The following is an 11469-nucleotide window of genomic DNA, read 5'->3' on the forward strand; positions in this document are numbered from 1 at the left end:
GTGTGTGTGTGAGTGTGTGTGAGTGTGTGTGAGTGTGTGTGAGTGTGTGTGAGTGTGTGTGAGTGTGTGTGAGTGTGTGTGAGTGTGTGTGAGTGTGTGTGAGTGTGTGTGAGTGTGTGTGAGTGTGTGTGAGTGTGTGTGAGTGTGTGTGAGTGTGTGTGAGTGTGTGTGAGTGTGTGTGAGTGTGTGTGAGTGTGTGTGAGTGTGTGTGAGTGTGTGTGAGTGTGTGTGAGTGTGTGTGAGTGTGTGTGAGTGTGTGTGTGTGTGTGTGTGGTCACAGTCAGCGATCGTCCCCAGAGCTGTGATTTCTACCGTCAGCTCTGAAAGCACGCAGGAGCCATTAGCGTTAGCCTAGATACGTCAAAACACTTACTGAACCTGAGGTTGGAATTAACCCTTGATTCATGACACACATTCATCTCCATCCCATGTGTATGAACACACACACACACACACACACATGTCAGGATCCTGCTGTGGATGTTCTTCTATATCTGTGTGTTCGTGTGATGGCTGTGTTCTGCGTTTGTCCTTCATCTCCAGCGGCTCTGCTAAAGATAACGTTTCCCCTTTTACTCTTAATTATGGATAATAATGTTGTGTCTAATTAATGTCCTCTGTGTTAATGCATCCTGACGTGTTCCTGCCGCAGAGACTCCGGCCTCCTCCTCAGGAATCAGACGTGTGTCACGCGTGTGCGGCGGCGTCTTCCTGCGCTCTTCTGCTCCGTGTCTTCATTAGGACGTTTATCATGTTTTGAGTCAAGCCACATTTATTTCTATAGCACTTTATACAGTACAGATCATTTCAAAGCAGTAAAATTAATCAATTATGAAACTAATTCAATTCTTAACTATAAATCAGCTCTACAGAAGATTATTCAGATCCGTTCAGTTCAATAAAAGAGTCATTGATGCAGAGTTCAACTATCAAACAAATTCAGTTCTTTGATTCTTAATTCAACTCTTAACTATAAAGCAACTCTACAGAAATCAATCATGCCATAATTCATCTCAATTTGGATTGAATTCAGTTCATTAACAGTCAATGTTGCAGAATTCATCAATTATGAAACAAATTTGATTCTTAATTTCGAAATTCAATTCTTAACTATAACGCAGCTCCACAGAAGACAAAAGTGTCATAATTCAGCTCAATCCAATTCATTAACTTTGTCAATGTTGCCGTTATTCAATTATAAATGTTGATTCTTAATTCGAAATTCAATTTCAGCTGTAAAGCAGCTCCACAGAAGACAATAGAGTCATTATTCAGACCAATTCGGTTCTCATAGTGTCAGATCGATAATATTTCTGAATCACATCATACAGAGACTCGAGCGTCTATTTTGGCAGAAGATCTCTCATCGTGTCAGTTTCTTTATTTTTTCCATGCGGATTCGTCTGAGCGCGAACGCTGCTCTGCTGTTTTAAGTGTTTTCTTTCAGAGTGTGTTATTGATATTTTATTGATATGATCATGAAACTTTCACAAACGGGTCACATGTGCACTTACAGTGTCTGAGGAGAGTGATTTCTACAGGACAGACTGCGCTAATAATTGATGAAATGCTTTTATCGCCGTTTCTTCCTCCGTTTCAGCGTCTGCAGGACGTGTTTGTGGAGTTCAGCCATCAGGATCTGCTGGACTTCTACAATCAGGTCAGACTGAATCCCACGTGTTTCCTGATCTTCAGCGCGTTCAGACGCTCACGGCTCTGTGTGTCTTACAGATGGAGAGGATTCAGACTCAGCTGGACTCCCTCAGCTGATGCGGCCTCCGTCTGCCGTCCCATGATTCCTCTGGTGGCGTCAGCAGCTGTTTGGTGGTTCAGTCGTTGAACACTTGTTTCTGGATTTGTAATGCGAGGCTGAAGCGCTGATGCTGATGTGTTCATGAACGCCATCAAGATCCGTCACACATCTGATGATGTTTCATTAAAGATGCTTTTGCTCTGAAGGTCCAGCGTCTGTATTTATGACCTTTCTCTCAGGGTTTCTGAAGTTAAATTCAAGACTTTTTAAGACCAAGTAAGGAATAAATTGAACATAAATCAATACGTCAATATGGTCTCTAAATGTAAATGTCTTGTATTTTCAAACACTTCAAAGTTCAAAGAAAATACAACAACTTATTACTTTATAATTCATTTTACGGAAAAAAAAGAGTTCGCTCTCAAATACGGCAATAACTTGTTTTGTTTGCAATACAGACACCAAAACAATTAGTCATTTACCTAAGATATAAAATAACTTAAAATCATAAGTCTTCCTTTATAAGAAAACTGATAAATGAGTTTATGATTGAAACAAGAACAAATATCTGCCAATGAGCTCAGAAAAATAAACGTTATTCAAATGAAAAACAAGTTTTCATTCCTCATCGACAGATATTTATTCTTGTTTTAATCATAAACTTCAATTTCTCAGAAATTCAGTGTCTTGATTTAAGGATGTTTAATATTTGAGCTGGAGAGCAAGACAGAAATACTGAGGAAGAGGTTCAATTTTTGCATTGTTTGTCACAACTTTATTAATTTAAGAGTTTCTGCTCTGATGGAAGTGAATGATGGCCTGCAGAAACGCTGTTTTCGGTCTCTCAGACGTCTCTTTGACAGAATCTGTAGTGCTGGAAGTGTTAATCGAGCGGCTGATGCTGGAGAAGATCTGGCTCAGATGATCTAACAGGACGATGAGCGAGTTCCTCGTGAAGACTCGTCAGTCAGCAGGTGCTTCTGTGTCCGTGTGCTTCATCTTCTCTTGAAGTGCACTCACTGTGTGACGTGCAGATCGCTGAACAGATGGCGAGACGCTCGGTGCTGCGAGACTCCAGCAGAGACAGCAGAACACAGAGTTCTGGAGGAGCGAGCCGATCACAGGCCGTCTGGACTCGACCCGGAGCTTCATCTAGTGACTGCAGACGCTCCAGATGTGAGATGAAGCTCTCAAACAAACACATTCTTATGCTAAACTCAGCATGAACTCATAATCGAATACTAATCGAGTGCATTAACGCCTCATGTTCCTGGTCTTATCGTACAAAAGAGAATTGTTTTTGTCCTCACAATTTTTCATCAAAGTCTAATGACTGGCTGTCCTCTACACTCGTAAAAAGTCAAAGAGAGAGCCACTTTTGAGATCAGTTTTTCTTAGTGTAAATGATATTTGAATAATCTTTTGTGCGATGGAAACGTTCTGTGGATGTTGTTCTTCATGAAACCATCAATGCCAATGAAGAAGCTTTATTTTCACGATTGTAGGACGTATGGATGTTGATGTGGATCAGTAAATCGATATTTAAAGTCTTTCTAAAATCTGGCCAGTAGTTAAAGTTGCAGTCCAGTCATGTTCATTTGTATAGTGCTTTAGACGATACACATTTACAGAAAGTCGTACTGATGCTAGGACACACACCCGAGCGTTAAATAATCATTTAGATGTTTAGAAAGAGCACAAAATCAGGTTCCAGAACCTTCTCGTTCACTCTTCTTTGTCTTAAAATAATAAACTTTGAATAAAACTGTCTGCTAAATGAATAAATGTAAACGTAGATAGTGATGGTTTTGTCCCATACAGTAAAAACAAAGAAAGTATTTCTGACCAACATTTTAAATATATGCTGTAAACAGTGAATCTCAATGAAATATATTTTGGCATATGATGGTTAAAACTAAATATATTTCAGGGTAAGAAAATACATTTCCAATCTCTTGCAATAGCCTAGATTTAGACTAAATACAAATATGAAAGGTAAAGCCTATAGAGGTCAAAACTAAATAATTTTTTTAAGTGTTTAATTTTTATGTATATTGCACTATTTTTTGGGACACTGTGAGATCTGAGTACAACCAAACGACGGATCTCTGCTTTAAGAAGACCAGAAACATAAAGATCACATCGTTCACGCCTGAAGTGTAGGATAAACTACATATATGGCTAAATAATTGTGTTACTTACTGAAGAAGAAATCTGCAGGAATGCATCGGCTGAATGATGCTTTTAGTGTGTTATCAAGGACAATTATTTAGACTCAAGAGTTGAGAAAACTCATAAATCTGCCCTGGTTTTTAAACTTTTCTCAATAATTGCTCTTGTCCAGTGAATTAAATCACATTCTCTGAAAACAAGCTTTGATATCTCAAGCCGTGCTGCTCCTCTAGCACATTTATCTCAGCCTTTTTGATATTTTAACTGGAAAACAAGATAAAAAGGACTAATTAAAAACGGATCTGGGTCATTCTATCAGTGAAGTGTCTCCTAATAAACACATCATGTTTGGATGAATCGTAATGAACCTCCGGAGAAAACACGGTTCCTCAAATCCTGAAGCGGAGCGACACATCAACAGATGAGCTCTAAACGGATTAAAGCACAAATCACCCAAAAACCAGCATTCTCTCATTATTTATTCGCCCTCATGTCGATCCAGACCATATGCTGTTAGTTTCTGTGGGGAACTTCAGCTGGTTTTGGAGCTTGCGGTCACTGTGAGCGTTTGAGAGAGATTTTTTATCAAATGAAGACTGAATCGAGATGTGAGCGAGTTTCTGTCAGTGTGTGTGAACGTCGAAGCGTTTCTGAAGACAAACGCAGATCTTTGTGTGAAACTGGATCCGCGAGACGGATGGAGAAAATGTGGAGCCGTGGGATTTTCCGCATGGATCTGTGGGCTCCTGGATTTGGGAAACAGGATTAGCGGGTGTGTAATTATAGCTGCTGTAGGGTCTGTGTGTGTGTGTCACACAGAGAGAGAGAGAGAGAAACACTTCGCTCAGTTTAAAGAATTCATGAATTCTGCCCTGATTTTAGAGTTCTTGGCTGTGCTGGAATATGAAGGAGGATCTTCTGCTGATTGCACCGGAGAAATCCTCTTTCGTCCCAGCCAGCTTTATTCAGACAGACAGTGGTTTGAGTTTTAATGCCCTGATGATGCACACTATGAGTGCTGACAGATCAGCTCGATGGAAATCTTCATGTCAGTCTGTGATCTGATGGTACAATCCCGTCTGCTGGCACTCTGAGGTCACAAACTTACTAAAACAATAGCGGCCGAGCATGCGCCTGATTCATGTGAACGTGTCTCGAGGGCAAGAGCAGCATAAACGAAGAGAGAAAAGAGAAAGAGTTGAGTCGAGAGCCGGAGAGAAAGAGCCAGTGTTTGTGAAGAATGGAGGACGAGCTGTTCAGCTCCAAGATACTGGAGAGAAAGAGAGAGACGAACACTGAGATCACTGAGGAGCTTCACAATGACCCTTCAGCCGCTCCGACACACACACACACACACACACACACCATGAGAACACACACACACACACACATCAGCTGTGACATCACTTCCTCCCGCTGACCTCTCCAGGGATCCTCAGTGTCATGAATGAGCGTCTGACCTCTGACCTCTATGTCAATGGGTTGAGACTTTCACTGAAATCAAATGCTGAGCGCTACATGAACATATATTCAAGTAAACTTATATTCCACTCTGGTATGTTCATGCATTTCAGATGACGCATTAATATTTTAAAAGAGGAACAGTACTATAAGTGATCCTGTATTAATGTGTTAATTAAGCTCAGTAATCAACCATGGAGTCGTTACGCCGCGTCCTCTCGTGTTCAATGACAGTATCACTCATTCTGAAGTGCTGCTGTTAACATGATTCTGGAAATCATTTCCCGGGAGACAGAAAATCCATCTGACCTTCAGCTCTGAGCTGAAATGAGCACTTAGCAGGAGCGAGGCCGTCCTCGAGCGCACCTGAGACAAACACACGATCACAGCGTCACGGAGAAGCTCTGAGTCTGATCATCAGGAACATCAGCCTCACACCTGAGAACCTGAGTTTGATGAGCTGCTAGTGAATGATATACAAAAGACCTACACTTCAAATAATACTAAAATTGAAACAATAAAAATAACACACTTGCTAAAACGATGAAATATTTTATTTGTTTAGCTGCACAATTCTTAAATCTTAAAACTTCAAAATAAATAAATCAATAAATAAAATAAAAATGAATAAATAAAGGGGTTTAACAAATTTAGGTTATAAAAACATTGTGGGAACATTATTTTAAAATGTCCAGATTTATTGTCGTGATTAGAATTTTCTTTTTCACCCAAAATATAACGTTATTTGAATGTTTATTTGTAATATTCTGAGAACATTAAAATGCCCAGTTTACTTGCATTATTTAAAGGTTACAAAAGCATTTCCTAATTGTTCTACTAACTTTATTTTCACCCAAAATATAACATCATTTGAACATTTATTTTTTTTATATTCGACGAACATTAAAATGTTCTGTTTTCTTGTTGCGATTAGAACGTTGATTAAAGGTTACAAAAATGTTTCTTAGAATCTTACAAACAACATCATAAAGATGTTCAGAGAAATGTTGATCTCTCATCAGTGAGAATGTCATATTTTAGTTATAAGTGCATGCCTTAGACATCACTTTAAGAATGTTATTTAACATTTATATACGTAACTTTTTAAAAATGTTTGAGGACGTTCCCTGTTAGCTGGGACAGACTGATAAATCATTTGAGAATGGCTGGTTTCTGGCAGCAGAGATAAAGCAGCGAACAGCCGGGCATTCTGGGATAAAACACGGCGGACTCGAAGCGAGCTTCCTTCAGGATCCTCTGGAGACGAGGTCACGACCTTCAGCAGAAAACTCCCCAGCAGCAGTCTGTCAGGTCCTGATGAACACACTCTGCTGCCTGTCACAGATGATCTGCTTTCTGAAGCACGACTGCGTCTGAAGTGACTCTGAGCTCAGGAACGCGTTCACACAGAGCCTCGCTTTGTTGTGGTTGGAGGGATTTGAGCGGCTCGTATCACTTCAGCAAACTCACGCTTCTCAAGCAGCTTCACGCTCTTTATGCCCAAGAGTTTTACAAGCTGAGGCAAAGTAGGGCATCTCGTTTTGATCCCGGTGCCAGCCTCGGCTTACATCCCTCCATCGCCGCGGTCCAGGGATTTGCTCCACGCCGGAGGCCTGAACATCACATGATGAAACGCTAGTCTGGAAAACAGCGTGTTTCAGATCCAAACACGTCTAAATACTTTCACTTACAGGCCATTAAACATTCTGATATTGATCATCATTATTGAATTATTATTTTTTAGCATTTCAAGTTTTCTGAAAAGTTGTTGAAATATGCAAATAAGGCATTATGTAATTAAATATCCCTAGTAGGGCTGGGTTTTGACACAAATGTCACGATTCGATTCTCATTCACAAGCTTGCAATTCGATTCAATTCAATTCCATATCGATTATTTTGGATACGTATCGGGTGCAGTACATGCCACATTTTCTCAAGGAAAAAAATCTCTCAACTAATGCTGTAAAATATACATGAGAGTCAGCTGGTACTACATTACTATAATATTGAAGGTTAAAATGAACCGATTTGATAAAATTACACAATGAAGTTTTTAAAATAATAAAGTTAAAATTACATAATATTTCTACTTCAATTCGTTTTGTTTTTTTTAAATATAAACATAATGGTGGCTGTTATGAAATGATGGATTTATTCAAACATAAATTAAACATTGAAGAACAGTAAAATTTATAATGAATATGTTATATGATGCATATATTTAGCAAAATGCCCCTCTCTACTACAGTCTATTTTTCTGACTAATGAGTTTATGGTCACGAATATGTTTTTCTGAGGTAAATGTGACGTTACGTGACATTGTTTACAAGCCGTTATATTGGTGTATTTGTGCGGATGAAACACTGATTGAGTGATTACATGAGACAGGATACGGATTGTAAAGTTGTACTCTTTCTTTTAACTTACCTTCAGATGTTTAGTCATGTTTATTTTGTGCTATAACTAGTAATAAAGCGGAGGAGATGATCAGTTCACTGAGGCGCTACACCGATCTGTCACTTCACATTAAACAGCGCCAAAACTGCATTTATTGTTTGAATACTGCAATACAATGGACAGAATTTGAAATCTGAGACTTTGTTTCGTATTAAATGATCACTTCAGTAAATCAGCTTCTCTTCTTCTCAAGGCGAGGGAATATCTGTGTGTGAGTGTGTGTGTGTGTGTGTTTTCACCTTCCTTGCGTTCTCAGCATGATTATGAAAGTGGGCGGGGTCGCATGCAAATCATGTCACAGCTGTAGGACACCTGAGATGGAGGGGGAGGAGCTTGTTCATTATGGATGAAGCAGCTGCTGCTCTCGTTTCAGCTTCACTAACCTACATACATGAGAACACACACACACACACACATCAGCTGTGACATCACTTCCTCCCGCTGACCTCTCCAGGGATCCTCAGTGTCATGAATGAGCGTCTGACCTCTGACCTCTATGTCAATGGGTTGAGACTTTCACTGAAATCAAATGCTGAGCGCTACATGAACATATATTCAAGTAAACTTATATTCCACTCTGGTATGTTCATGCATTTCAGATGACGCATTAATATTTTAAAAGAGGAACAGTACTATAAGTGATCCTGTATTAATGTGTTAATTAAGCTCAGTAATCAACCATGGAGTCGCTACGCCGCGTCCTCTCGTGTTCAATGACAGTATCATTCATTCTGAAGTGCTGCTGTTAACATGATTCTGGAAATCATTTCCCGGGAGACAGAAAATCCATCTGACCTTCAGCTCTGAGCTGAAATGAGCACTTAGCAGGAGCGAGGCCGTCCTCGAGCGCACCTGAGACAAACACACGATCACAGCGTCACGGAGAAGCTCTGAGTCTGATCATCAGGAACATCAGCCTCACACCTGAGAACCTGAGTTTGATGAGCTGCTAGTGAATGATATACAAAAGACCTACACTTCAAATAATACTAAAATTGAAACAATAAAAATAACACACTTGCTAAAACGATGAAATATTTTATATAACTAGTAATAAAGCGGAGGAGATGATCAGTTCACTGAGGCGCTACACCGATCTGTCACTTCACATTAAACAGCGCCAAAACTGCATTTATTGTTTGAATACTGCAATACAATGGACAGAATTTGAAATCTGAGACTTTGTTTCGTATTAAAAGTACCAAAAAGCACTATGCTTATTGCGATATATTGGAAGTGCGCTTCAAAGTTCCATCCATTTACTTGAAAACAAGCTAGACTAATCAATTCTTGGGATTTAAGAATCGATATCGTTCCATAAAAATGAGAATCGATTAATATCGAGATATCAATATTTTTTACTCAGACTTAATCCTTAGATTATAGTGCAAGCAGTGGCAAGGTCATGAGTTTGATTCCCAGGGAATGCATTTACTGATGAAATGTATAACTTGAAAGCAATACGAGTTGCTTTGGATAAAAGCATCTGCCAAATGCATAAATTAAAATTTTGCAATAATAATTTGCATACATTACCAAGCACATAAATATCTGAACATTGGATAAAGCCAGGTTCAAAACTCTTTCATTTTGGTGCCAGTTTTTCCAGCGGGGATTCTGGATTTCTCTTTATCACTCCATAAATCAGAAAATACTGTCAACAGACAGAAAAAAGCTAATTTTCACCATGTTTTTTTGGAGTAAAATGTTATATAAATCAGAGTGAATTAAATATGGACAAACCTTCAGAATATAGAGAGGAATAAAACAGTTTGAAAGAGAAAAAACTCTTTAAAGATTGAATTCTACAGACACAAATAGATAAAGTGCAATAAAATAAACACTTAAATGTGTGTTTTGGATGTTTTCTTTCCGCTCGTCTGAAAGAAGAGACTTGATATGGAAGCGAAACTCCACAAACTGAGCAGTGCATGAAAACACAATGTTTTGCCTGTAGCTTCCATTTGGAACATGTAGCCTATCTAAAACCTGACTTTTATTGCGCTGAAACATCTTGAGAGTGAAATGTCACGGGTTATGAATGTGATTTATTACGAGGCACTGACTCATCCTCGCTGTGACGGGTTCAAAAGGAAGTAAATGAGATTTATTCAGGATCTTCTGCGAGGTTTCACTCTAGACTCCAGTTTTAGTTATCAGCTAGATCATCCGCTCGCAGCTGACGTCAATTAAACGGCTGGTTTTTCACCTACACGAGAGAAATGAGTCTGACAGCGGCAGAAATGGCACATGGTGACGGTCATTAGCAGATATCAGAGGATTACAGACGGTGAATCAGATCTGCATCGCACGTGTAAACAATTGAATTTGACAGAGCCGAGGTTCTGGAGGTCAAAGCCATTGTGTGGCTCTCGGCTGTTTCAGTCTCTGTTTGCGGAACACAAAGCGGGTAGTTAGTAACCGAGTTACTGTTGTGTATATCGTATGGACTAACAGTAAAGACAAGAGCCTTGCGCAAACAGAGCATGTTGAGACAAAGGAACAGGACACCTGAGACCTTCAATGCCCCAGAAACATTTAATCTGTCATCGTGTCTGAAGACGGGCGTCTGGAACGGCCACTCGGGGCTCCAGAGCGATTCTTATCGGCGTGTTTATTCACGGTTACAGATCCTCAACAATCGAGTCTTTGCTGCGGAAGTGCCAAACCCCCTAAAGCGCTCATCGTAGCGTGAAGACGTCCGTCTCACGTTTCACAAAAAACACAAGCTCTGCGACAAGAATCTGAAATGTTTTTATTACTTTTTTCCATTTATTAAAGAGGATTTCTTTACAACATACATTTAGCTGTGAATCAGATGTGGGAGAGGGCCGGTGACAAAACCATATCATACAAGAGTACAAACTCCACTTCCAAAGTCTAGAGGCGTCTAGAAAGGCACCAGCACAAGAACCTCGAGCTCCGTTCGCTGCGGATAAACTCAGAGAGCTGGGTGAATTCAACATCTACAAAGCCAAAACTAGATTCCTGGACGTCAAGTTCAATAAAACGTGTGTCAAAATAGTTCAATAACAATCCCTCATATTACATCACAACCATAGAGCTAGAAAATTATATTAATTGGAATCTGTCACAAACATTGAAAACATGAATCTGTTTCCTAATATTATTGGAGTGCATATCTACACAGGAGCCAGCCTGTATTCACTGCCTAAAAACTGTTTGATCGTGTACATTAGAAAGCTTGTGTGTGTGTGTGTGTGTGTTTGGGAGAAACGTCATATCTGGTTCGTTCCTGTGTTTTTCTCTTATTGCATCGAAGCAACGCGATCCACAGATACACAACAAGTCATCTACAAACAGTGTAAAACATCATCTTGACTTTGTGAAAAGTAAAAAAGGACAAACGAAAACAAAATCAGACATTCTTCCAGCACGACGAGAGGGCCGACTCCGACGATTCATTGGCACAATCAGAAATCAAGCACAAAGCCATATGTGACCCTGCAGCACAAAAGCGGTGTTAAGTCGCTGGGGGATATTTGTAGCAATAGCCAACAATACATTGTATGGGTCACAATTATACATTTCTCTTTTATGCCAAAAATCATTAGGATATTAAGTAAAGATCATGTTCAAGATCAAGATATTTATTACATTTCC

General features: G+C 39.6%; 2 protein-coding genes across 2 annotated transcripts in view; both read left to right on the forward strand.

The window, feature by feature from the left end:
• The window catches only part of LOC107566394 (AP-3 complex subunit sigma-1), a 34389-nt gene extending 34347 nt beyond the window's left edge, over positions 1–42 (forward strand). The window contains exon 8 of the transcript XR_001606503.1: positions 14–42. The gene's annotated coding sequence lies outside the window, so the exon portion shown is untranslated. The remainder of the gene's footprint in view (positions 1–13) is intronic.
• commd10 (COMM domain containing 10) overlaps positions 1–1958 on the forward strand; it is a 25730-nt gene extending 23772 nt beyond the window's left edge. Inside the window, exons 6-7 of the mRNA XM_016251838.1 lie at positions 1601–1660; positions 1732–1958. Of these exons, the coding sequence (XP_016107324.1) occupies positions 1601–1660; positions 1732–1770 (99 nt within the window). The 3' untranslated portion in view covers positions 1771–1958. The remainder of the gene's footprint in view (positions 1–1600; positions 1661–1731) is intronic.
• The last annotated feature ends 9511 nt before the right edge of the window (positions 1959–11469 follow it).

The sequence above is a fragment of the Sinocyclocheilus grahami genome, unplaced genomic scaffold, assembly GCF_001515645.1.
Source record: "Sinocyclocheilus grahami isolate Dianchi unplaced genomic scaffold, SAMN03320097.WGS_v1.1 scaffold1072.1, whole genome shotgun sequence".
Taxonomy (NCBI): domain Eukaryota; kingdom Metazoa; phylum Chordata; class Actinopteri; order Cypriniformes; family Cyprinidae; genus Sinocyclocheilus; species Sinocyclocheilus grahami.